This window comes from Theropithecus gelada, chromosome 3, assembly GCF_003255815.1.
Source record: "Theropithecus gelada isolate Dixy chromosome 3, Tgel_1.0, whole genome shotgun sequence".
Lineage (NCBI taxonomy): Eukaryota > Metazoa > Chordata > Mammalia > Primates > Cercopithecidae > Theropithecus > Theropithecus gelada.
Genome location: NC_037670.1, coordinates 89549881 through 89576951, shown reverse-complemented (window position 1 = coordinate 89576951; position 27071 = coordinate 89549881). Strand labels below are relative to the sequence as shown.

Here is a 27071-nt window from a genome sequence, read left to right as displayed (position 1 = left end):
TCCATGTTAAAGAGGACCAAAGGCGCAAATACATCAAGGGAAATTATCTTATCAGAATGGTACATGCTCAAAAAAAAGAGCTAATGGCCGGGCGCCATGGCTCACGCCTGTAATTCCAGCACTTTGAGAGGCCGAGGCAGGCGGATCACCTGAGGTCAGGAGTTCAAGACTATCCTGGCCAACATGGTGAAACCCTGTCTCTACTAAAAATATAAAAATTAGCCGGGCATGGTGGCAGGTGCCTGTAATGACAGCTACTCGGGAGGCTGAGGCAGGAAAATTGCCTAACTCTGGGAGGCGAAGGTTGCAGTGAGCCGAGATTGCGCCACTGCACTCCAGCCTGAGTGACAGAGCAAGACTCCGTCTCAAAAAACAAAACAAAAAAACCGGAGCTAATTATTGAGATTCTTCAGTCAGTAACAAGGCTTTTTAATAATGAATTTATGATTTTATTATTTAGAACTTTTATTAAGCTGTCAATATATTCATTTTTTATTAATTTTTTATCTTCCTGTGGGGAAAACATTCAATTCTGTATGGAAAATATTTTATATTTAACATGAATTAAGCATTTAATATTTTGTAACTTTTTTTTCTCTTCTTTTTTTGAAACAACTTTTTTTTTTTTTTTTGAGATGGAGTTTCACTCTGTCACCCAGGCTGGAGTGCAATGGCGCGATCTCGGTTCACTGCAATCTTTGCCTCCCAGGTTCAAATGATTCTCCTGCCTCAGCCTCCCAAGTAGCTGGGATTACAGGCACCCAACACCATGTTCAGCTAATTTTTGTATTTTTTGTAGATACGGGGTTTCACTATGTTGGCCAGGCTGGTCTCGAACATTTGACTTTGTGATCCACCTGCCTCGGTCTCCCAAAGTGCTGGGATTACAGGCGTGAGCCACCGCGCCCAGCCAGTGTTTGTCTTTCTATGCCTAGCTTATTTCACTTAACATCATGACCTCCAGTTCCATTCATGTTGCTGAAAATGATGGGATTTAATTCTTTTTATGACTAATATTCCATTGTGTATATATACCACATTTTCTTTATCCATTTATCTATTGATGGATACTTCATTTGGTTCCATGTCTTGACTATTGTGAATAGCGCTGCAACATAGGAGTACATACATCTCTTTGATAGATTGATTTCCTTTCTTTTGGATATATTCCCAGCTGCCTCATATGGTAGCTCTATTTTTAGTTTTTTGAGGAACCACCATACTGTTTTCCATAGTGGTTGTACTAATTTACATTCCCACCAGCAATGATATACTGTTGGTGATCTGTATTACCTTTTTTGAGAAATGTCTATTCAGATCTTTCACCCATTTTTTGATTAATTTTTTATTGATACATGATAATCATACATATTTCTGGGATACATGCAATATTTTGATACATGCATACAATTTATGGTGATCAAATCAGGGTGATTGGGATATCCATCACCTCAAACATTTATCATTTCTTTGTGTTAAGAACATTTCAAATCTTTCTCTTTGTTTATTTATTTTTTGAGATGGAGTTTCACTCTGTTACCCAGGCTGGAGTGCAGCGGCGCAATCTCAGCTCACTGCAACCTCCGCCTCCCAGGTTCAAGCAATTCTCCTGCCTCGGCATCCTGAGTAGCTGGGATTATAGGCGCACGCAACACGCCTGGCTAATTTTTGTATTTTTAGTAGAGACGGGGGTTTCACATGCTGGCCAGGCTGGTCTCGAACTCCTGACCTCAACTGATCCGCCCACCTCGGCCTCTCAAAATGCTGGGATTACAGGTGTGAGCCACTGCACCCAGCCCAAATCTTTCTTCTAGCTGTTTTAAAACATAAACAAATTGTTGTTAACTATAGTCACCTAGATTCAACAATTTTAGCACTTTGTCATATCTGCTTCTCTCCATATATCTATAGCCGTATGTAGATATAAGGATAGCTATATATATATATATCCACATCTAGAGAGAGAAAGAGGGATTTTAAAAATCATTTAAAGCATCAAAAATAGCCAAATATAATATGCAAACCTTGATTGGGGTGATAATGGTGTCAGGGCTGTGTAGGAAAATGTTCTTATTCTTAGACATGTGTGCTGGAGTCTTTACGAATAAACAGTCATGATGTCAAGTGTGTTCCGGAAAAAAAACTACAGAGAGAGTGTGTCAAAATAAAAAGATAAACTATCTCTCAGTTTGATTTGAATAGGATTATGATTTGAAAACCCAATAGGAAGAAAAATACATTAAATGATATCTCTACATTGGACTTTCTTGAATAATTGCTTTGTATAAAACTTTCATTGAAATATAACAAATTCAGAAAAGTGCACAAGTCATAAGCACACTATTGGATAAATTCTACATATTAAGTGTTTAGTTGTCTAACTACTTTTAAGCTAGTTATGAAAAAAATATGAAAAGGTGTTTAATTCAGTGATGCATGCACATTGGGTTTTCTGAGCCCAGATAACACTCATAGCTGGTTTCTTTCTCTGTTTAGAGGCTGGTTTATCTGCTGATCCATATGTTTACAACTGGACAGCGTGGTCAGAGGACAGTGATGGGGAAAATGGCACCGGCCAAAGCCATCATAACGTCTTCCCCGATGGGAAACCTTTTCCTCACCACCCCGGTTGGAGAAGATGGAATTTCGTCTACGTCTTCCACACACTTGGTTGGCTTTTACAAACCCCTAAGCCTCTTCTTTACCTTTCCTTAAAATTTCAACCTTCTCTTTTCTTACTCTATAATTGGGAATGATAACACAGAGAGTTAATAGCAGTCACCCTGCTAACTTTCCTTAGCATGGGTGAACGGTGAGAGAGAAAAATGAAATCCTGGTTAACCTTGCCAAATCTCCAGGACACTGAAGAGTTAAAAAGAGAGAAAAACTAAAATATTAAGCTCTTTTTCAAAAAAACAAAATCACTTATTTTTTTTCTACCTAAAACCATAACAAGAAAAAATACTAACACTTATTTATTTGAATGGCACATGGAGGCTGGGCATATGGTTTACACCTGTAATTCCAGCACCTTGGAAGGCCGAGGCGGGTGGATCACCTGAGGTCAGGAGTTCAAGACCAGCCTGGCCAACATGGTGAAGCCCTGTCCCCACTAAAAATACAAAAATTAGCTAGGTGTGGTGGTGTGCACCTGTAATCCCAGCTACTCAGGAGGTTGAGGCAGGAGAATCACTTGAACCCAGGGTGTAGAGGTTGCAGTGAGAGGAGATTGAGCCATTGCACTCCAGCCCGGGCGACAGAGTGAGACTCCATCTCAAAAAAAACAAAAACAAAAAAACAGAATGGCACATGGATGAGCATTCATTGATTTATTCTTCTGTTTTTTTATGTTCTCTAGAGAATTTTTAAGATTTAAAGAAGCATGTGCTATTTATTTGTAGGAAATCCTCAGAAAAGATAGAAATAAAAAATAAAAATTATCCGTAATTAACACCAGAGATTATCATTGTGAATTATTATGGTGTTTTCTTTGCTAGTATTTATTAAGTTCATTATTAAGATCACATACACATTTTTGCTTACTATCATCAGCATTTAATGATATGATTTTTAAAATGTTTATACTTTGTTTTAATGGCTGCACAATATTTCATTGTGTAGAAATAAAATAACTACTGTTCCGCTTTGACCTAGCCCATTCTGTCTTTTTTTAAATTACAAATGGTATTCATTTTGCTTTATTACTGGGGAAATTATTACTTTAGAAGAAGCAAACTTAGTTTATTATTAATTAGGCTGCTAAATTCTTAGTTTAAAATGTCACTAGGTGCCACCTGGCACCGCATATTTGAAAACTGCTACCGGCCGGGCGCGGTGGCTCAAGCCTGTAATCCCAGCACTTTGGGAGGCCGAGACGGGCGGATCACGAGGTCAGGAGATCGAGACCATGCTGGCTAACACGGTGAAACCTCGTCTCTACTAAAAAATACAAAAAACTAGCCGGGTGAGGTGGCGGGCGCCTGTAATCCCAGCTACTCAGGAGGCTGAGGCAGGAGAATGGTGTAAACCCGGAAGGCGGAGCTTGCAGTGAGCTGAGATCCGGCCACTGCACTCCAGCCCGGGCGACACAGCCAGACTCCTTCTCAAAAAAAAAAAAAAAAGAAAAAAGAAAACTGCTACCAATTGAGCAGCCTCCAGATTTCTAAATGTTCATCTTTCATCACAGATTAGAGAGCGCTCCTCTTCCTTCAATTAACTTATTTACAAATCAGGACAAAATAGTAACAATACATACCCATTGAGCAGAGTAAAGCTATGTCAAATATTATGCTCATCTATATAAACCAATTGCCTTAAAACTGACTTATTTTTCACTGCCATTATGACCCCATTAGCCAACTCCCCAAACGTTTCTTTGACTTGTCCCTCTCATGACAGAATTCTGACAGTTTGCATGGAGTCACTTATGCTTACTAACACTCCCAGACTCTTTAGCCTAGTAAACATTCCAATAACTTACCAGATCAACTGTCTGTATTTACAATCAACCTTCAGCCTAGAACTTGCTCTGTTGGTCTAACAAGACTGCCTTGAATTGCTGTCTTCCACTGAGGTCTCAGAGTTAACTGATTTTCTCCCTCAACTAAGTATGGTCTCACCTCTCAGAGCTGAAACTAACATTTGCTTCATGAATAACGCCTGAGAGACACCCCTTCCCCTTATAACTTCTGAGGGAGCTACCCCTGCATCTCAGAGTGAAGGAGGATTCCAAATCACACATCCCTTGAGAGACCAGTATGTTTTTCTCCCACGTTTGACGGTATGATAAATGGGGTCTTGAAACAACCCGGTCTCGAAAGCATTCAGGGTAAGATACCCAGTCAGTGACAGGTCTAAACCAGGCCCCCTGGCAGGATTAGAAAAGTTCTTGATTTGGGAATTATAGTAAGAGGAGTTACAGAGTTTTAAAATGTGTTTAAATGTCCTTGAGCCCTGAAGGAGAGGAATTACTTCCACCTGTTAGCTAGCAGCAGGGAGGGTTGGAGAAAGAAAAGGAATGACTCAGGGGTGTTCTAGGAAAGTGCCTGTGGAACTGCTCTATTCTGTTTTATGTCTGCCATCCTCTATTTCATCACTTACTGGATTTTGATTTTTATGTTTTTGAGACAGAGTTTCGCTCTGTCGCCAGGCTGGAGTGCAGTGGCATGATGTTGGCTCACTGCAATCTCCGCCTCTGGGTTCAAGCCATTCGGCTGCCTCAGCCTCCCAAGTAGCTCGGATTATAGGCTCGTACCACCACAGCCGGCTAATTTTTTTTTGTATTTTAGTAGAGACAGGGTTTCACCATGTTGGCCAGGATGGGCTCCATCTCCTGACCTCAGGTGATCTGCCTGCCTCGGCCTCCCAAAGTGCTGAGATTACAGGCATGAGCCACCGCGCCCAGCTACTTGCTGTATTTTTATATACAAATACTATTAGGAGATGGAGGATTCCAGTCCCCTTTTAAAAATCTGCTTAATAATATAGCGGAAATAGTGACAAAAATAAAGTAGGTTATTGGGTAAATAATTTTTTAACTCTTCTGGACACCTCATCATTATATTAAATGTATTTTCTGTGGGGAAAACATGTATTTCAAGTGCCAAATACTTAACATGAAAAGCATTTATTTGTAAACTAAGGGCTAACTGTATTATGCCACTAAACAGCTTTTTTTATTTTAACCAACTATATACAATTACATGTGTATAACTGTGGGTTTGTTTCGTAAGATTTTACATTAAAATGAGCACCATCTCCCTTTCTGAAGCAGACCATAGGCCTATCCTATTTTCCCTCCTCAGAGCAATCTATAAATGGTGGTAGCTAGTCTTTAAGGAACAGCTTCCTATAATGATGATTTAATGCAGCCAATAACTAAAAATTTCCATCCTCCCAAAGGTCAGTATTTCCAGAAATTGGGACGATGTTCAGTGAGAGTTTCTGTGAACACAGCCAATGTGACACTTGGGCCTCAACTCATGGAAGTGACTGTCTATAGAAGACATGGACGGGCATATGTTCCCATCGCACAAGTGAAAGATGTGTACATGGTAACAGGTGAGTGGTGCGAACTCTGAGGATGAGGCACTTCATTCTGTTGATGTCAATGGGTTCAAAAAGAGTTAAGGCCAAGTGTTCGGGGTTAGGTTACGATTCATCTGGGCCCCTACCTAAGCTTGTATATTTAATTAGTTGTAGTTCATCTGTTTTCCAGAATAGCTTAGGAAACCCCAGAAAACTTGCATGTGAAAAGGAAAATAATGCTAGATTATCCCTCATTTTAATATTTTAACCTAAAAGCATCGTCGAAGTCCTCCACTTACAATCAAGCAGTCATGCATTCTTTCTTTCTTTGGGGGATGTATATTTTAGATCAGATTCCTGTATTTGTGACTATGTCCCAGAAGAATGATCGAAATTCATCCGATGAAACCTTCCTCAAAGATCTCCCCATTACGTTTGATGTCCTGATTCATGATCCTAGCCACTTCCTCAATTATTCTACCATTAACTACAAGTGGAGCTTCGGGGATAATACTGGCCTGTTTGTTTCCATCAATCATACTGTGAATCACACGTATGTGCTCAATGGAACCTTCAGCCTTAACCTCACTGTGAAAGCTGCAGCACCAGGACCTTGTCCGCCACCACCACCACCACCACCCAGACCTCCAAAACCCACCCCTTCTTTAGGTAAGGTTTCGCAGTGATCTTTGAGGGGGGCTCCTTACTGGCTAACAAAATATTCACGTAGGTCATATTATTAAATCCCTCCTTAAGGGGATGTTGTAAGGACTCTGTGGTGATTCCATTTTGTACCTGTTGATTTTTTAAAGCAAATTTATCACCATTTTACACCTATAGAACACAGAAGAAGGGAGAATGTATTTAAAGTCACTTTGCAAATAGAATTCAGTGACTTGTAGAAAGCTCTTTGACCTTCCTCATTTGCACTCGCCCCTGCTATGTGTACACACTCTGCCCTCTTCTAACCTGTCATATTTTTGTTTATCTGCCATTTTTTATGGCTATGAGAAGGCACACTGGCACCTTATAAATGATCAGGCCATTTCTATGTTCCTTCCTCTCGCCTGCTAATTTCTTTCCCTACCCTGCCCACACCCACCTAGTGTCCATGAAGATACAGCTGTACTTGAAAGCAATTTCCAAATGGTCCAGGAAAGAATGCAGCTTGAGAGTACTTCTGGGTTAGCCAGCTGCAGTGACTCCTGACATTAAAATTGTGCTGCATCGTATGTTTATTGCGGCACTATTCACAATAGCAAAGACTTGGAATGAACCCAAATGTCCATCAATGATAGATTGGATTAAGAAAATGTGGCACATATACACCATGGAATACTATGCAGCCACAAAAAAGGATGAGTTCATGTCCTTTGTAGGGACGTGGATGAAACTGGAAACCATCATTCTGAGCAAACTGTCACAAGGACAGAAAACCAAACTCCACATGTTCTCACTCACAGGGGGGAATTGAACAATGAGAACACTTGGACACAGGGCAGGGAACATCACACACCAGGGCCTGTGGGGGGTGAGGGGAGGGGGGGGCAGGATGGCATTAAGAGATATACCTAATGTAAATGACGAGTTAATGGGTGCAGCACACCAACATGGCACATGTATACATATGTAACAAACCTGCACATTATGCACATATACCCTAGAGCTTAAAGTATATTAAAAAAAGATTAAAATAAATAAATAAAAATAAAATTGTGCTGCATATAAGACATTAGTAATTCAATACCACCCTGTATTAAAAGTCTGGGGACATTCAAGAAGTCCTTAAGAGTCCACTTTGGGTAGCACTGGTTTCTATCTGATTCCCCACGCTACCCCATGCCATCACCATCCTTTCCCTACTGGGCCAGTTGCACTCAGCACCCCAGGATCCCGGGGATAGCAATAGGCTGACATCCTCTCACTGGTCGCAAGAGGGCGCCATGGACCAAGCCCACGACGGTCCATCATGACATCTGGGGCTTCTTGTTTTTACAAAATCCTGTTTGTTATATATTATAAAGTTTTACAATAAGATGTTAGTAATAAAATGAGAGCTTGTTAAATCAAGCATATCTAAGTCAAGACAACACAAGTTATCACTGATTTTGATTATCTCAAAAATGTTTTAAATTACGAAATTCATGCATGTTCCTTAGTAAAAAGTAAAACAATATAAATGTCTAGAGTAAAAAGCAAAAATCCCCACTCATACTCTCCTCCCAAGAGTTAAACCCTGTTAATAATTGGGAGGATTTCTTTCCAGATCTTTGTCTATGCATTTATAAACATATACTATATATACACATAAGGTTTGTTGTTTTGCTTGTGTAAACGGGTTCATTTACACAAGAGGGCTATTCATATTGTTTTACAATTTGCTTTTTTTCTAATTTAACAAACATTATAGACATCTTTTCATTGTTAATACATGTAAATCTATCTCACTTTATCCAGTGACTGCATGGTGTTCCATAGAATGTATCTACTATCATTTATATCATTTATCTCACCATTCTCTCTGTTTTTTTTTTTTTTTTTTTTTTTTGAGAAAGGGTCTTGCTCTAACACCCAGGCTAGAGTGCAGTGGCACAATCTCAGCTTACTGCAACCTCCGCCTCCTGGACTCAAGTGATCCTCCTGCCTCAGCCTCCCGAGTGGCTGGGACTACAGGCATGCACAACCATGGCCAGCTAATTTTTTTGTTTTTTAGTAGAGATGGGGTTTTGCCATGTTGCTCAGGCTGGTGTCCAATTCCTGAGCACAGGTGATCCACCCACCCCAGCCTTCCAGACTGGTGGGATTATAGGCGTGAGGCACCGTGCCCAGCCCACCATTCTTTTATTGATGGATGATTAGATTATTCCTAATTCCAACTACAACTATAACTGTATTGAACAACTTTAAACATATAGCTTCATTCTAGTAATCCTTTAGAAGAAGCAATTTCTTTATCTACAAGTATTAATGATCTTCTTTATAAAAAAGAGAACCAGGTATAAAATTCAAAATAAATTACAGATGCCTTTAATATTTAAGTTCCAGAATGGTAAAAGACTTAATGTTAGGTTGTTTAATGGTAGTCTACTTTGAATTTCATTTTTATTAAACTAGCTTGTTTTTCTTATAAACTATTTATATCATAGCATGTGTTAAAAATATATTTGAAGCCAATGAAAAGTTATTTAAAATTTCTGTTATAATTTATCCCTAGGTGAGACCATAAGATATAAACTAGAGGGCTAGGCGCAGTGGCTCACATCTGTAATCCCAGCACTTCGGGAGGCCAAGGCAGGTGGATCACCTGAGGTTAGGAGTTCAAGACCAGCCTGGTCAACATGGTGAAACCCCGTCTCCACTGAAAATATAAAAATTAGCTGAGCATGGTGGAGAGTGTTTGTAATCCCAGCTACTTGGGAGGCTGAGGCAGAAGAATTGCTTGAACCTCGGAGGTGGAGGTTGCAGTGAATCGAGATCGCACCACTGCACTCCAGCCTGGGCGACAAGAGAGAAACTGTGTCTCAAAAAAAATAAAATAAAATAGAGTAAACTAGAAACCCCTACAAGTTAGTTAAGTTTTATTGCAAAGGAAAGCTGCCTGGCTTTATCTAAAGATGTTAGATCAATCATAATCAACCCCAAAATGCCTTAAACCAGCATCTCTCTTAGGGAGAGCGAGAAGGGACGTTTCTAAAAGGGGTCTCTTCCAGGTAGCATTTCCAGCTCTATGGGCCATGTTAAAGGGCTTGGATGACTAACTATTATATTATTGTTTGGCCAAAAAAATGTGTTCTCTCTGCTTTGGTAAGTGGCTTCATAATAATGCACAGCCAAAAATAGAAATGAAATGCAAATACAGGAGTGAGGCAGAAGCAAGTCGAAGAGGTGACTCAGGTAGATGGGTTTAAATCCGAAGGCAGATGTGTGTGTGCTATTTTTAAGTCACAGAATTCTCTTCCCTTAGCTAACAGTGCTATTACTCGTTTTTCAGACTTGTGAACAAATCTGAAAAAATAAAAAAACCTTTTGTAAGACCGATGCTAATTACTGTAACACTCTCTCTTTATATAAAATAATATTATATCATAGAGAACTTTCCCAGAGAATCAAGAGCTCTCACACCATTCTCTGGGCAACAGGGACATAAATACTGAATTAAGGATGAAGCTGACCTTCTTTCTCATCTGTGTTTTAAGGTGTGCGTTTCTCTCCATTAGCCCTTGAATCATACCTTGACTTTATAGACACAATGTTTGCAAAGCTCCATGTGCTTTTTTTTTTTTTTTTTTTTTTTTGAGACGGAGTCTTGTCTCGGCTCACTGCAACCTCTACCTTCCGGGTTCAAGCAATTCTCCTGCTTCAGCCTCCCCAGTAGGCAGGACTACAGGCATGCGAACCACCATGCCCAACTAATATTTCTTTATTTTTAATGGAGACTAGGTTCCACCGTGTTGCCCAGGTTGGTCTCGAACTCCTGACCTCAAGTGATCCGCCTCCCTCAGCCCCCCAAAGTGCTGGGATTACAGGTGTGAGCCACCATGCCCGGCCTCCATATGCATTTTAAAAGCATTCTATCTAAGGTAGAATCATTGACTTTTATTATTTGGTCATTTTTTAAGAAAATAAGTTTTATTTCATTTTTAGCACTAGAGTATATGCAGAGCAAGAGAAGTTTCATTTTAAAATATGGCAGGGTCATGATTCCGTGCTCTAACTTGACAACTAAATTCTGCCTGTCAAGAACTTCAAAATAAGAAATTGTATGGTTTTCTGGAGAAGAGCTACTGAACTCGAATGCCCTGTACAAACAATCCTATTGCTATAGAGTAGATCATTTGAATCTCAGGACAGACAGAATGACTGTTTTGTCATTTCCAGAGGACCAATGTGAAACTCAAGGGACATTCCCAAGAGGCTGCCACAGCCCTTCCTGCTGGTAAACCACTGCATTCAGTCTAACAGTGTCCAGGCCTTTCTGGGCTTTACCTGAGCAGCATTTCTCAAAGTGTGTGCCATGGAGCATTCATTTCTGGACCTGTTCTGAGAACTGCTCTGAGAAACCTGCTCTGGGCACAGGAAAATCACAGGGATGTTTACCCGCTGACGGTTCTGAGATGCCCTGGAGAAATCTCCCAGCTGGCTTCACTCACACGTCACTCAGTTAGAAATGCAGCTCTTATGAGGCGTTGACGTCCTTCCCCAAGACTGAGTCCGCTTCACATATCTTTTGAAATTAAGAAGAAGATTGTATTTTCAGTATCGTTATTTTCTTTCTAGACTTTCTTTTTTTTTTTGAGATGGAGTCTCACTCTGTTGCCCAGGCTGGAGTTCAGTGGCGTAATCTTGGCTCACTGCAAGTTCCGCCTCCCGGGTTCACGCCATTCTGCCTCAGCCTCCCTAGAGTAGCTGGGACTACAGGCGCCCGCCACCGTGCCCACCACCGTGCCCAACACCATGCCCGGCTAATTTTTTTGTATTTTTAGTAGAGACGGGGTTTCACCGCGTTAGCCAGGATGGTCTCAATCTCCTGACCTTGTGGTCCGCCCACTTCAGCCTCCCAAAGTGCTGAGATTACAGGCGTGAGCCACCACACCTGGCCTCTTTCTAGACTTTTTATCTTGCTGAAGGAGCAGCGAGGTCTTAATTAGAGCCTGTTAAATTGTAATTAATAGGGCATTAGATTCTTTGCTCTAATTATATTCAAGGCTTATTTTTCAAAAATGTCTTATATTCCCTCCTTTCCTTCCTCACGTCTCTGCTCATCACAGTAAGACTTTTAGAATTTAGCTTTGGAGCTGTGAGACATCCAAACAGGGAAAGAATGATCTTTTCCCATATTACTGGAAGAAAGAAACTGTGATTTATTAAGTCCTCCCTCTGCAGCAGTGATGAGCAGCAGGTTTTATATACTTTATGTCATTTAAGTTTCATAGTTCAGCCCCCAGAGGACAGCAAGTATTGTTCTTATTTTACAGATGAGCGAATAGAGACAAAAACAGATTAAATGATGTGCCTGTGGTCTCAAACAGCTAAAAACAAGGGAAACTGGAATTTGAGCCCAGAATACCTGCTTCCAAAATTAAAATATAACTTCATCTATTATGGCCAGGTTTATTTCTTCATGACCATTGTATCACACATTTTAATACAGTTTCAACCTTTTATTTGCTTCTTGTGTTCACACAAAATGTGAGATTATGCTTCCTTACATAATTTAGCAATTATAATACCTTATAGCTCTCACATCTGTGTAAATTATGACACATTTAGTTGAAATTTCTATAGCAATTTCATAGTATAGCATTCTTGATATTTTTCTAAAAAGCAAATGGCAAATGTTTTGATTTTTTATTATATCATGTGTATCTTTTACATTCGTAGCAACTACTCTAAAATCTTGTTATTCAAACACCCCAGGACCTGCTGGTGACAACCCCCTGGAGCTGAGTGAGATTCCTGATGAAAACTGCCAGATTAACAGATATGGTCACTTTCAGGCCACCGTCACAATTGTAGGTAAGGCTGAAGATGAAGACCGGTGAGGAGGGATGCTAGACTCCACCTAGGGTCACACGCTCTCTTTGCTAACTCTGAAGGGGTGGAGGTAGGTGGTAAGGGCACCCCTCTGCTTGTCTAAGATGACACCACACATGCAAGAGCAAAGACCCTACTCATTTCTAGATTCCCACCTGCCTCCCTGGCCTTCCTTCCACATCCTGGTGGAAACAAGCCTACGGTGAAGGCCACATGCTAATGAGCCTGCCCTGGGCCTGTATTCCACCTCTGCAGCCCAGCCATCTGAATGGGGTATGTAGGGTAAAGGAAGGCTAGCATCGAGTTCCCACAACTTCCCCTGTCTTCCCCTAGTTAATTTTCACAAAGTCACACTTGTATGTGAAAAGGGGAAAGAGCAGGCCACCACACATGACTGTGCATTTGGGCACAGCCCTAAGGCATACAACAGAGAAGACCGAGGGGAACTGAAGCCCAACCTATGCTCACCGATTCTGGGAGTGAAGATGGAGGTGGAAGCCCAAGCAGTATCCCTTGAGTCCAAGCCACTTGAGAAGCTGGCCAAGGCCTGAGCCTGGGGCTGCGTCTACCCAGGATTACCTTTTCCTGAAACACCTTCCAAGATGGAGTGCTACTTTCTGATGCACACACAGGCTCTAGAAACAAAAATCTAGGTTGGACTGAAAAACAGTTCAGTTTGACTTTGAAAATGCTGCATGGATATGTATCCTAAGCTACGGGGGTAGATTGCCAGATCTGATATGTTTCTGTATGGCAAGAAGGCTGTCTTCCTTTTTTAATTTTTTTCACTTTCTGATGTATTAAGAGCTGTACCTTAGTCCATTCAGGCTTCTATAACACAATTCCATAGACTGGGTGGCTTATAAACCAACAGCAGGAATTTATTTCTCGTAGTCCTAGAGGCTGGGAAGTCCGAGTTCAAGGTACCAGCACATTCGATGTCTGGTGAGGGCCCACTTCCTGGTTCATAGATGGCAGATGGCAGTCTTCTTGCTGTGTCCTCATGTAGTGGAAGAGGCAAAAGGGCTCTGTGGGGTCACTTTCATAAGGGTATTAATCCCACACATGAAGGCTTCACCCTCATGACCTAACCACCTCCCAAAGGCCCCAGCTCCTAATGCTGTCACCTTGGGGGTTTCAACATATGAATTTCTGGGGGACACAAACATTCAATCTATACCAGAATGATTGTTTGGCTTTGTCTGATTTCTGTTGTATTTTGATGTGTTTTTCTCTGGGGGTTATTTTGTTAGAGGGAATCTTAGAGGTTAACATCATCCAGACGACAGACGTCCTGATGCTGGTGCCAGGGCCTGACAGCTCCCTAATAGACTTTGTTGTGACCTGCCAAGGGAGGTGAGTATATTATCTCTGACAGAGGCATGGGTCAAGTGAGGACCTCAAGTCTGAACAAAGGCATTGACCACCAGTTACCTCTTTTAAGTTGATTTGAATTCCTATTTACTGGTAACCTTAGACAGGAAGGGCCCTAGGAGGTGCTATCAAGCACACACGTGTTTTGCTACAGTTGAGCAATTGAGAAACCTTTAATAATTAAGCTGAATAATAATTATGATAACTGTTTGAACACTTAACTGAATTCTTAACACCTTATGCCTGTTCTCATATTGAATCCTCACAACAATCCTATGAGCCTCCCCATTTTACAGATGAGGCAACTGAGGCCCCCAGTGGTCACAAAACTTGCCTACCAATGGAATGCTGGTAGCCAACAGAGTGCAGCTCACAGGAGAGCTCTTAAGCTTCCAGGAAGCTGCCTATGCTAACATTAATAGCAACGCCTGATAATCCTCTCTTTAGAATTTACAAAGCTCTTTCCAACGCATTATATAATTTGGTTTCCTATGATTTGGTCATGACTATATGTAATAAAGTAAATATAAATGAACGAATATATAAATGCTATATTGACTAACTAAATATACATTAACAAATCATTTGCATATAATATATAAATTACTTGATTAAAATATATATGTGTGTAAATACATAAATTAATCAGGAGAATGAGGTGGTATGAAGATGTGGCCTTATTTGGTAGAAAAGAAGAGCTGAGAAGCTCTCCACCTTGGGGAGAGGACCAGAATGAGGGTAAGGGTGGCAGAAAATAGAGTGAAAGCTGACCCAGGGAGTAAAGCTGCTGCGAGAGGCCCGGCTGGTGAGAAGAGGGACTGTCCCCATCCCAGACCCCGCCCCATGAGCCCAGCATCAGAGCCTGGTCTCTCCATCCAAGAAGGCTGCCATGAGATAGTGGTCAGGACAGCAATGGCAGGTAGCCTACCTTTTCTGTTCAAGTCCCAGCTCCACCCCTGGCTGCTTGTATGACCTGGACTCGTTAATCTCTCTCCCTGAGATGGTCTGTCATCTGTTAAACTGGGGTAATGTTACTTTCTTCAAAAAGCTATTGAGAGAGGCCGGGCGCGGTGGCTCACGCCTGTAATTTCAGCACTTTGGGAGGCCGAGGTGGTGGATCACCTGAGGTCAGGAGTTCGAGACCAGTCTGGCCAACATGGTGAAACTCCGTCTCTACTAAAAATACAAAAATTAGCCAGGAGTGGTGGTAGGTGCCTGTAACCCCAGCTACTCGGCAGGCTGAAGCAGGAGAATCTCTTGAACCCGGGAGACGGAGGTTGCAGTGAGCTGAGATCATGCCATTGCACTCCAGCCTGGGCAACAAGAGCAAAACTCTGTCTCAAAAAAAAAAAAGCTATTGAGAGGAATAAGCAAGATCATGTCATATATCTAAAACTCACTCAGAACAAAGGTCTCTGAGGAAAGATAAATAAATAAATAAAACTCAGTGCCCAGCACATAATAAGTCCTGCAAAAACAACTGCTGCTGTTGCTGTTATACTTCCACAGGAACCTAGGCAGGGCCAACTATGGCATTTAATAATATGTCTGCCTAACACCCAAGCTATCTGCATCTTCGAACATTCTAGGGATTTAGAAGGAATGTAAAAGGAGTGAGCTGGGCTTCACGTGGTTTCCATCAGCCCCTTCCCCTGGGGAGATCATTTTTTTTCTCCTCCACCCCAGGGCCTCATTTTCCTGAGGATGCAGAGAAAGGCATAGCTCAGCACACGGGCTTGCTTAAGAGCAAATCATAAGACTAACAATTTGGCATCTTATAGTTTGAGTAACAATGAGGTGGAATTCAATTTCATAGAAATGTAATGACTTTCCCTTTGTAAAATGGATCTGACCTTCCTCTCTCCCCCTCTCTGTGCCCTGTGTGCCCTCGCCCACCTCCCCTGTCGCAGCATTCCCACGGAGGTCTGTACCATCATTTCCGACCCCACCTGCGAGATCACCCAGAACGCAGTCTGCAGCCCTGTGGATGTGGATGAGATGTGTCTGCTGACTGTGAGACGAGCCTTCAATGGGTCTGGGACATACTGTGTGAACCTCACCCTGGGGGATGATACAAGCCTGGCTCTCACGAGCACCCTGATTTCTGTTCCTGACAGAGGTGAGGTCTGTTTTATGGCCATATGAGCATTTCCTACTGCAGGTAAAGTAGGTATCCCATACTGAAGCTATTTAGGTCTTTGTTGTCAATGTTTAATTTTATTTCAGTATAAAATTCATTGAACTCTTATTAATAAGGATCTGAGGACTGGCATTACAATCCAACAGCAAATCTACTTAGGGAAGTGATGAGACATCCGGTGAAATAGTGGTCAAAGAAAAGCCTTTTGATGAAGAAAAATCAGCTGTGATCATGGACCAGTAACAATGGGATATGATCACTGCACACTTGAATAGATTTGTATTTCAAGGAGAAAGTGTAAAGGCCAATATCAAAAAATAGCAATGTTCTCCAATGAAGCAACAACAAAGGAGAGGCTGATATCACATTTTCATGAAAATCCACCTGAGCAAAGATATGAAGCCTGGAAGAGAAATGAGACACAAGCTGTTCTCCTCAGTCCCTTCTAACTTACCATGCATCCTCTCTCTCCCTTCCCAAACTCCACTGAGCATTACAGGACACGGTAACAAACCAGCTTATTATTCCTCACATCTTCACCAGAAAAACTACTCTTTTCCCTCTGAATGCTTGGAAAGGTACAATGTTAACAAAGAAGACAAAGGAATTTCATTTAGAAATTTGCATTTACTGGTGGCATCCAGCTTCCCCCAACCTCCAAATTAGGGCTCTACCCTAATGGCCCTCACTAACTGTCACAGATAATCAACTTTGTTGTAAGATATTACCTGTGGCTTAGAAGAAGTGCTTCGTGGTAGGATGAAAGGGAAAGATTAAGTTGTGTAGATATTGCAGCAGCAGTCCCCAACCTTTCTGACACCAGGGACCTGTTTTGTGGAAGACTGTTTTTCCGTGGAACGGGGATGGTGGGGGATGGCTTCGGGATGAAACCGTTCCACCTCAGATCATCAGGCATTAGTTAGAGTCTCATAAGGAGCACGCAACCTAGCTGTCTCGCATGTGCAGTTCACGATAGGGTTTGCACTCCTATGAGAATATAATGCTGCCGCTGAGCTGACAGGAGGCAGAGCTTGGGCGGTAATGCTCAGTCGTTGGCTGCTCACCTCCTGCTGTGCGGCCCAGTTGCTAACAGGCTGAGGACCCGTACGGGTACTGGCCCGCGATCTGGGGGTGGGGGACCCCTGCATTAAAGCACTTACTTCACTCCTTAATTTGAGTATTGTCAGGTACAATCTAATAGCTCATTCACTTTGAACTTGAAGCCTATCTCATAAGGTAATATGTTCTTAAACATATATTTCCAGCCACAAAAACAAACAAACAAACAAAAACATATGTTTCTGGTCGGGCGCGGTGGCTCACGCCTGTAATCCCAGCACTTTGGGAGGCCAAGGTGGGCAGATCACTTGAGGTCAGGAGTTCCAGACCAGCCTGGCCAACATAGTGAGACCCCATCTCTACTAAAAATACAAAAATTAGCCAGACATGGTGGCAGGCGCCTGTAGTCCCAGCTACTCAGGAGGCTGAGGTAGGAGAATCATTTGAACCCAGGAGGCAGAGGTTGCAGTGAGCTGAGATGAAGACACTGCACTCCAGCCTGGCCACCAGACTGAGACTCCATCTCAAACAAATAACCAAACACAACAAAAAAATGTAAAACAAAATTTCCTCATTAATAATATAAAAGGCAGTTTTAGGCCGGGCGCGGTGGCTCATGCCTGTAATCCCAGCACTTTGGGAGGCCGAGGCGGGCAGATCACAAGGTCAGGAGATCGAGACCACGGTGAAACCCCGTCTCTACTAAAAATACAAAAAAAATGGCCGGGCGCGGTGGCTCAAGCCTGTAATCCCAGCACTTTGGGAGGCCGAGACGGGCGGATCACGAGGTCAGGAGATCGAGACCATCCTGGCTAACACGGTGAAACCTCGTCTCTACTAAAAAAAAATACAAAAAAAAAACTAGCCGGGTGAGGTGGCGGGCGCCTGTAATCCCAGCTACTCAGGAGGCTGAGGCAGGAGAATGGTGTAAACCCGGAAGGCGGAGCTTGCAGTGAGCTGAGATCCGGCCACTGCACTCCAGCCCGGGCGACACAGCCAGACTCCTTCTCGAAAAAATAAAATAAAATAAAATAAAATAAAATAAAATAAAATTAGCCAGGCGCGGTGGCGGGCGCCTGCAGTCTCAGCTACTCGGGAGGCTGAGGCAGGAGAATGGCGTAAACCCTGGAGGCGGAGCTTGCAGTGAGCCGAGATCGTGCCACTGCACTCCAGCTTGGGGGACAGATCGAGACTCCGTCAAAAAAATAAAAAATAAAAATAAAAATAATAATAATAATATAAAAGGCAGTTTTAATCCCATTAAAAGAAGAGCTTTAATCCCATTAAAAGAAAATAATCATACGTCTAATTATTTGTGTGAGGGCTTGGTTGTTGGTGATATCCAAGGTGCAGATTTAAAAGCAAAACCAACAGTGCAAGGGTGCCCTGCTTTCTGCCTGGGGGGCGGGGGGTGGATCAGGGCCTGGTTGGGGAGCCGGGGTGGGTGGGGACTGGAGAAGGGAACTGAAACCTCTGCATCCAAGTGGCCATGGACTTTAAAGTCACCATCAGAAGCTGCTGATGTTATTCCTCCAGTGTTGCCACAGCTCAAAGGTTGGTTAGAATTACCTTTCGAGTCTTAATTCATTCTATTAAGCTTCCTCTGCATTGGCAAACCACTGATCTCTTCTGTGAATTAGATGTTTAGACATTTGCTTTCCTTTAATTCTTCTTGTAGTGAGTGATAACTTTAGGTGGGACCTGAGTCATTTTCAAAAGCCAAATAAAGCAAGCTCAGAATGCCAGGCACATTCCTGTAGTCCCAGCTAGTCAGGAGGCTAGGGTGGGAGGATCCCTTGAGCCCAGAAGTCCAGCCTGGGCAGCACGGCAAAACCCTGTCTGAAAGAACGAGAGAGAGAGAGCGAGAGAGCGAGCGAGCGAAAGAGAAAATGAGAGCTCAGAAGGAGAGTTTTTAATTCAGTGGGGATTGTAGCTTAATAGCTTGGGTTTCAAAGGCAGAATTTCAGAAATAGATCATTCTTCAAAGGCAAACCTATAGACTTTTAGCTGAAGTGACTTTTATATATCGATTCAATGGATATTCATGAAGCACCTGTAATTCTTTCAACAAATATCCTTGAGCATCTACTCCATGCTCAGCACAGTTCTAGGCAGAAGATACAGTTCTGGACAGAGTAGAAACCAAGACAAAGAAGCCCCGGCTTCTGTGCGCAGTGACAGCTGTTACAAGGAAAACTTTAAAGGTGGTGATTTTTTTTTTTTTTTTTTAAAGCAGGGTCTTGCTCTGTCACCCAGGCTGGAGTGCAATAGGACAATCATGGCTCACTGCAGCCTCGACCTCCCGGGTTCAAGCAATCCTCCCACTTCTGCCTCCTGAGTAGCTGGCACCACAGGCATGCGCCACCATGCTAGGCTAATTTTTTAATTTTTTGTAGAGATGGGGTCTCACTATGTCGCCTCTGCCTCCCAAAGTGCTGGTATTACAGGCATGAGCCGGGGGGAGGGCACTCCTGTAAGGGGGCATGGAGGTCTGAAAGAGCAAGGGGAGTATGGCCACCTTTCAGGATTTTTAGCACAGCTGGAAGGTAGGTGGTGAGAGAGGAAGCTGGAGGCACGACCGCCTGATCACGGGAGCCCTTCCCCATGGTGACGCTGCTGGATCAGCCAAGACCTGAGCAGGTGTCTCCAGGACGTGACATCTCTCCACAGGGCCCTTACCACAGTGTTCCAGACATGCTGACTCATTCTGTAAATAGAAGATAAGCTGACCCAAAGACTATGTATTATTTAATAGAAAAGATTACTGAAAGCCCAGAGGGAGCCATATATCTTCTGTGACAGCTCCCTTCCTCATTTATTTAATGGCATTATAAGCGTCATGTCCTCTAGGTAGAAGACATAACTAATATGCTCTTGCTTCTGTTTTAAGACCCAGCCTCCTCTTTAAGGATGGCAAATACTGCCCTGATCTCCGTTGGCTGCTTGGCCATATTTGTCACTGTGATCTCCCTCTTGGTGTACAAGTAAGTTTTTGGTTCCTATGCTTTATATCACTATAGTGTATGGTCAAAAGTGAATATATCCTGTGTAAATGCGCCATTTTCCCCTTTTTTGTTTTTAAACATTTTGTGTGGGCCAAACTGGCCTGTTAATCTTGCTGTGGTTTGTTTTTAATCCTAAAAATGCTACCAGATCTCAGTAACTTTACAAAATTATGTCAGCTTAATTTTAACATGATAATCTCAAATTATAGTGAGCAGGCACATTTCTTGCATGAAGAAGAGTAAGTAAATGTACTTTCATAAGATACCAGTGTCTTGCAAACATGTTAAGTGGAATGAATCCTTTTATACCTGGCATGAAAAAGATTGTAGAAAGTAATATATTTCAACTGAAGATCTTCTAAAAATAACTAACCAATAGATTGTTTTCAGAAAACACAAGAAATACAAACCAATAGAAAACAGTCCTGCGAATGTGGTCAGAAGCAAAGGTCTGAGTGGCTTTCTCAACCGTGCAAAAGCCGTGTTCTTCCCGGGAAACCAGGAAAAGGATCCGCTACTCAAAAACCAAGAATTTAAAGGAGTTTCTTAAATTTCGACCTTCTTTCTGAAGCTCACTTTTCAGTGCCATTGATGTGAGATGTGCCAGAGTGGCTATTAACCATTTTTTCCTAAAGATTATTGTAAAATAGATATTGTGGTTTGGGGAAGTTGAATTTTTTTATAGGTTAAATGTCATTTTAGAGTTGGGGAGAGGGATTATACTGCAGGCAGTTTCAGCCATGTTGTGAAACTGATAAAAGCAACTTAGCAAGGCTTCCTTTCATTATTTTTTATGTTTCACTTATAAAGTCTTAGGTAACTAGTAGGATAGAAACACTGTGTCCCAAGAGTAAGGAGAGAAGCTACTATCGATTAGAGCCTAACCCAGGTTAACTGCAAGGAGAGGAGGGATACTTTCAGCTTTCCATGTAACTATATGCATAAAACCGATGTAGTCCAGTTTCTAAGATCATGTTCCAGGTTAACTGAATCCCATTTCAAAACACACTTAGGAGCTCCTGATGGAACAACAACAGGCCCAAACCTCTGGTATGATGTGCACACTTGTTAGACTCAGAAAAAATACTACTCTCATAGATGGGTGGGAGTATTTTGGTGACAACTTGCTTTGCTCGGCTGAGTTAAGGAATGATATTCATTTATTCCATGGACATTTAGTTAGTGCTTTTTATATACCAGGCATGATGCTGAGTGACACTCTTGTGTATATTTCCAAATTTTTGTACAGTCGGTGCACATATTTGAAATCATATATTATGACTTTCCAAAGGATGAGGTCCCTGGTTTTTCATGGCAACTTGATCAGTAAGGATTTCACCTCTGTTTGTAACTAAAACTATCTACTATCTGTTAGACATGACATTCTTTTTCTCTCCTTCCTGAAAAATAAAGTGTGGGAAGAGACAAGACTTTGGTATTGTAATTATTTTTCTGATTCATCATTTGCTTTTCAATTACACTTACAGTTGTTTCTTTTTTATAGATGAGGGTCTCCCTATATTGTCCAAGCTGGTCTCAGACTCCTGGCCTCAAGGGATCCTCCTGCCTCAGCATCCCAAAGCACTGGGATTACAGTAGTGAGCCACTATACCCAGCCTCAATTTCATTTATAGTTTTTGACAAGTAAAAAGTTGTTTAACAATGTCTCATAGAACATTGATAATCTCATAAATATTTTTTACCTAAATACATGTATATATATAGGGCTGAGCACAGTGGCTCACGCTTTTAATCACACTTTGGGAGGCTGAGGCAGGCAGATTGCTTAAGCTCAGCAGTTTGAGACCAGCCTAGGCAACATAATGAAACCCCGTCCCTACAAAAATTATTAAAATTAGCAGGGCCTGATGGTACATGCTTGTAGTCCCAGCTGCTCAGGAGGTTGAGGTGGAAGGATCACTTGAGGAGGTCAAGGCTGCAGTGAGCCAGGATGGTGCCACTGCACTCCAGCCTAGGAAGCAGAGTCAGATTCTGTCTCAAAAAAAAAAAGACATATATGTGTGTGTGTGTGTGTGTGTGTGTGTGTATATATCTTTCACATATCTATATATATATACACAATCACATCATATGTGAAACTTCAAATAAAAGTTTAATGTGTAAATGTATGTAATCAGATCAATCTAAAATAAGAGATTTTCTATAAGCAATTGTCCTGGACTCTTTGAGTAATCAGTATCATATTAAAAATAAAGGCAGGGGGTGGAATTCTAGGTCACAGTTTAGTAAACTTTTTCCATAAAGGGCTGGGTACTAAATCTCTTAGGCTTTATGGGCCATACAGTCTCAGTCACAACTACTCAACTCTCTCATTGTAGCGTGAAAACAACCGTAGACATTACGTAAATAAAAGAGCCTGGCTGTGTTCCGGCAAAAATGTATTTACAAAAACAGGTGGTGGGCCAGATTTGGCCCATGGGACATAGTTTGCCTGTTTTACACTAACAGAGACAAAATAGACATAGCAACCAAATGCAATTTGAGAATCTACATTGGATCCTAGCTTGAGGAAAAAACAGCCATGAAAGATACTCGTGGGACAACTGGGGAAACTTGAGTACACACTGGATACCAGATGATATTATAGAATTGTTAATTTTCTTAAGGAATGGTAAAGGTATTGTGGGGATTAACATTTAGTCTAGGTTCTTCATTTCCTGCATGACCTAGAGGCCAAAAAAATACAGCTATTTGTTCTAAAATCGCTTCCAAAGAGTGTAAAATTTGCAGAACAAGAATTGAGATTTCTCTCCATTTACATGATGACTATAGGGCCATGGTTCTCAACCAGGGGTGATTTTGCCCCCTAGAGGACATTTGGCAATGTTTGGAGACATTTGTGGCCTCCCGTGGTTAGAGGCCAGTAATGTTGCCCAACATCCTACAATCTACAAGACAACCACCACACAAAGAATTATCTGGCCCATGGAGAGTGCGGTGGATCCTGCCTGTAATCCCAGCACTTTGGGAGGCTGAGGAAGGTGGATCACCGCAGCTTAGAAGTTTGAGAACAGCCTCGTCAACACAGCAAAAACCCCGTCTCTACTAAAAATACAAAAATTAGCCAGGTGTGGTGGCGCGCGCCGGTAATCCCAGCTACTCAGGAGGCTAAGGCATGAGAATCACTTGAACACAGGAGGCAGAGGTTGCAGTGAGCTGAGATAGCACCACTGCATTCCAGCCTGGGAGACAGAAAGAGACTCCATCTCAAAAAAACAAACAAACAAACAAACAATTATCTGGCCCTGAATGTAGAACCACCCTGCTTTGGAGTGACTACCGAAGCTCTGGGCATGGGCATGAAGACAGAAGACTTTATTTGAATCCAGTCCTGCCAGTGAAGTCTGAGTAACTCTGGGCAAGTTGTTTGCCCCTTCCTGAGCCTCTCCTTTCTCAGTCTCCTCATCTGTAAAGTGGGTATGTATGCCTCCTTGGCTACTTCACAGGGCTGCGGCACATCCATCTGCCCGAATGAGTGGGCATGGGAGCACCCTGTTTATGGCATCGTGGTATGTACTCCATGTGAGGCCTGAGGACGGAAGCAGTGTGGAGAGGCTGTATCATCTTTATAATGATCAGGAGGCCAAGACATAAGTACCTAAAGCAGAAAAGTAATTTCAAACTGCAGCAGAATCACCTGAAGTTTGGTTAACACACATATTGCTGGGCCCACACCCAGAGCTTTGAATTCACTTTTCTGGGCTGAGGCCCCTTAAGGCTTTCTAACAAGTTTCCAGATAATCCTGCTACTACTGGGTGGAAGGAACTAACTTTGAGAAATTCAGTCTTGAAATCCGTTCTTCCCTTCCCTTATCAACAGGGGGTAGCAGAGAGCAGCAAATAGACAGTCATTCGGCGAGGAAGCAGGTCAAAATCCTCATCAAACCTCCATCAGTTTCAATCTAACAAGTGGCAGAAGAGAGGGCTGAAATAGTGAATTATTTAGATTTATATTATCCCTATGACCCCAGCAACAAGTCATTTAACTTGTGCTGAATCACAATTTGTGAAACGGGGGAAACAACCTAAAAGATAGTGGGATGACTTGATTAATGTTTGTTGAGAGTTAGAACTTCCACAGAAAATTGAAATGTGTAGGTAATAAATTATTCTGGGAATTTCTTATTCTTGGGACTTTTTCTAAATGTCTGCATTTTAAACACTTCTGACTCATTTATAAACATTGGTTGCCCTCATTGAATTTTCAATTGTTTAATAGTTTAGAGGGCAATACGTTCAATGCATTCATTACATCCAGAATGTATAGCAACTTCAAACCCAAGTGACGGTGTAAGGGCAGATGAGAAGACTGTCATCCAGGGGTGATGGCGACCACATTCTGATGGGGCTTTTGGTGGGGGAAAAATCCTTTAAGGTTTTTTTAAAGAATGGTTCCAAAGCTGTCGGAATAGTTACATTAAAAAATCAGAGTTCAGGGTCGGGCACGGTAGCTCATCACGCCTGTAATCCCAGCACTTTGGGAGGCTGAGGCGGGTGGATCACGAGGTCAGGAGATCGAGACCATCCTGGCTAACACGGTGAAACCCCGTCTCCACTAAAAATACAAAAAACTAGCCGGGCGAGGTGGCGGGCGCCTGTAGTCCCAGCTATTCTGGAGGCTGAGGCAGGAGAATGGCGTGAACACGGGAGGTGGAGTTTGCAGTGAGCCGAGATTGCACCACTGCACTCCAGCCTGGGTGACAGAGCGAGACTCCGTCTCAAAAAAAAAAAAAAAATTGGAGTTCAGGCTGGGCGCCATGGCTCACGCTTGTAATCCCAGAACTTTAGGAGGCCAAGGCAGGTGGATCACCTGAGGTCAGGAGTTCGAGACCAGCCTGGCCAACATGGTGAAACTAGCCGAGTGTGGTGGCAGGTGCCTGTCACCCCAGCTACTCGGGAGGGGGAATCCTTGTTTTCCTCAGGTTTATTTTCACTTTTAACATTGCCATTGCCTAATTTTTGAAAATACAAAAACTAGCTGAGTGTGGTGGCAGGTGCCTGTCACCCCAGCTACTCGGGAGGCTAAAGCAGGAGAATCACTTGAACCCAGGAGGAGGTTGCAGTGAGCTTACAGTGCACCATTGCACTCCAGCCTGGGTAACAGAGTGAGGCCCTGTCTCAAAAAAAAAAAAAAAAAATCAGAGTTCATCTCCCAGGAATCACCCCTTGCAGACTGATTTCAATCATTCAACTATCATTTCCTGGGCACCAGTATGTCCCAGGCTCTGGTCTAGGAGAGGACTCAACAGCGACAAGAGAGACAAGGACTCTGTTCTCATGGAGCTTGGATTCCAGACTAATGTAACACGTCACTGCACAAGTGTCACTGCAGGGAGAGTGGTAAACTCTGACCCGGAGGCCCCCATCTTGGTCAACCCCACTGGCCTCAGCTTAATCCTCAGGGACAGTTCCTCTGCTGCTTAGAACTGAACAGCCATTCCTATTGTCCTTGAAATTCTGGAATAAATTTTCTTTGGAGCTCTCCCATAGGCATTTTGGAATTTGGGTACCTTAATGGTATTTTAATATTTAACCAATTTTTATTCTATGTATAATTTTCTCACAAATGTCATGTCATCTCACTAATCAAAATGTTTCTCCAGTTTACAATGTAATTGCCATTATTAATTGCATTGTACAGGTTTGTTGTTTTCTTTTATTTTGGTTTTGAGACAGGGTCTCACTCTGTCACCCAGGCTGGAGTACAGTGGTGCGATCTCAGCTCACTACAACTTCCGCCTCCTGGACTCAAGCGATTCTCCCACCTCAGCATCCCAGAGTAGCTAGGACTACAGCTGTGCACCACCACACCAGGCTAATTTTTGTATTTTTAGTAGAGACGGGATTTTGCCATGTTGACCAGGCTGGTCTCGAACTCCTGAGCTTAAGTGATCCACCTGCCTCAGCCTCCCAGAGTGCTGGGATTACAGGGATGAGCCACCATGCCTGACCCATTGTACAGGTTTTAATGATGCAAATTAAGTATCAAGATTTGGGCTTATTGAGTCCTTAATTTTAAAATGTTTATTTTTTATTTTTTGATGCAGAGTTTTGGTCTTGTCACCCAGGCTGGAGTGCAATGGCACAATCTCGGCTCACTGCAACCTCCGCCTCCTGGGTTCAAGTGATTCTCCTGCCTCAGCCTCCTGACTAGCTGGGATTACAGGTGCCTGCCACTACAACCAGCTAATTTTTGTATTTTTAGCAGAGACGGAGTTCCACCATGTTGGCAAGGCTGGTCTCGAACTCCTGACCTCAAGTGATCCACCCACCTCGGCCTCCCAAAATGTTGGGATTACAGGCACGAGCCACCACGCCCAGCTAAAATGTTTATTAAAATAAATTCCTTTAGAGCAAATAAAAAAGAGCCACTGATAAGAATGTGGCAGAAGGATTTTGTGGCTGTGGATATGGTTTTGAAATTTGATTTTTGGAAGTGAGTGGAGGAAGATAACTAGGACTTACGTTGAGAGACCTGAGCCACAGCAAGATGTCTTAGCTGGGTGACCTGAAGCCAGTCATTCTCCCTTTTCTCCACTGCAGCCTCCTCATCTGCAAATTGGAGGCAAGGAGGCGGAGAGGGAAATTAAACTGGATGAACTCTAAAGTCTCTCCAGGTTCTAATGGAAAGGATAATATTACCCAGTTTCCTTATAGAGATGTCAGGAGGATTATATTCTAAACGAGGGGTTGGGAAATTGCAGTCTACTGGCCAAAGCCAGCCCTTTGCCTATTTTTGTATGGCATATAAGCTAAATATAGTTTTCACTTTTTTAATGGTTTGGGGGAAAAAATCAAAAGAAGAATATTATTTTGTGACACATAAAAATGACATAAAATTCAAATTTTGGTGTCCCTAAATGAAGTTTTATTGGAACACAGCCACGTTCGTTCATTACATATTGTCAGCC

The 27071-nt window shown here is 42.4% G+C and overlaps 1 protein-coding gene across 4 annotated transcripts in view; it reads left to right on the top strand.

Moving 5' to 3' along the window:
* The window catches only part of GPNMB (glycoprotein nmb), a 29507-nt gene extending 7938 nt beyond the window's left edge, over positions 1-21569 (top strand). For 2 of the 4 annotated variants that reach the window (XM_025378420.1, XM_025378422.1), the window contains 8 exons: positions 2497-2670; positions 5902-6060; positions 6376-6696; positions 12445-12543; positions 13815-13917; positions 15846-16054; positions 20025-20118; positions 20530-21569. In XM_025378420.1, the coding sequence (XP_025234205.1) occupies positions 2497-2670; positions 5902-6060; positions 6376-6696; positions 12445-12543; positions 13815-13917; positions 15846-16054; positions 20025-20118; positions 20530-20689 (1319 nt within the window). In that variant the 3' untranslated portion in view covers positions 20690-21569. Of the gene's footprint in view, positions 1-2496; positions 2671-5901; positions 6061-6375; positions 6697-12408; positions 12544-13814; positions 13918-15845; positions 16055-20024; positions 20119-20529 lie in introns of all 4 variants that reach the window. The other 2 variants (XM_025378419.1, XM_025378421.1) reach the window with 2 other exon arrangements.
* The last annotated feature ends 5502 nt before the right edge of the window (positions 21570-27071 follow it).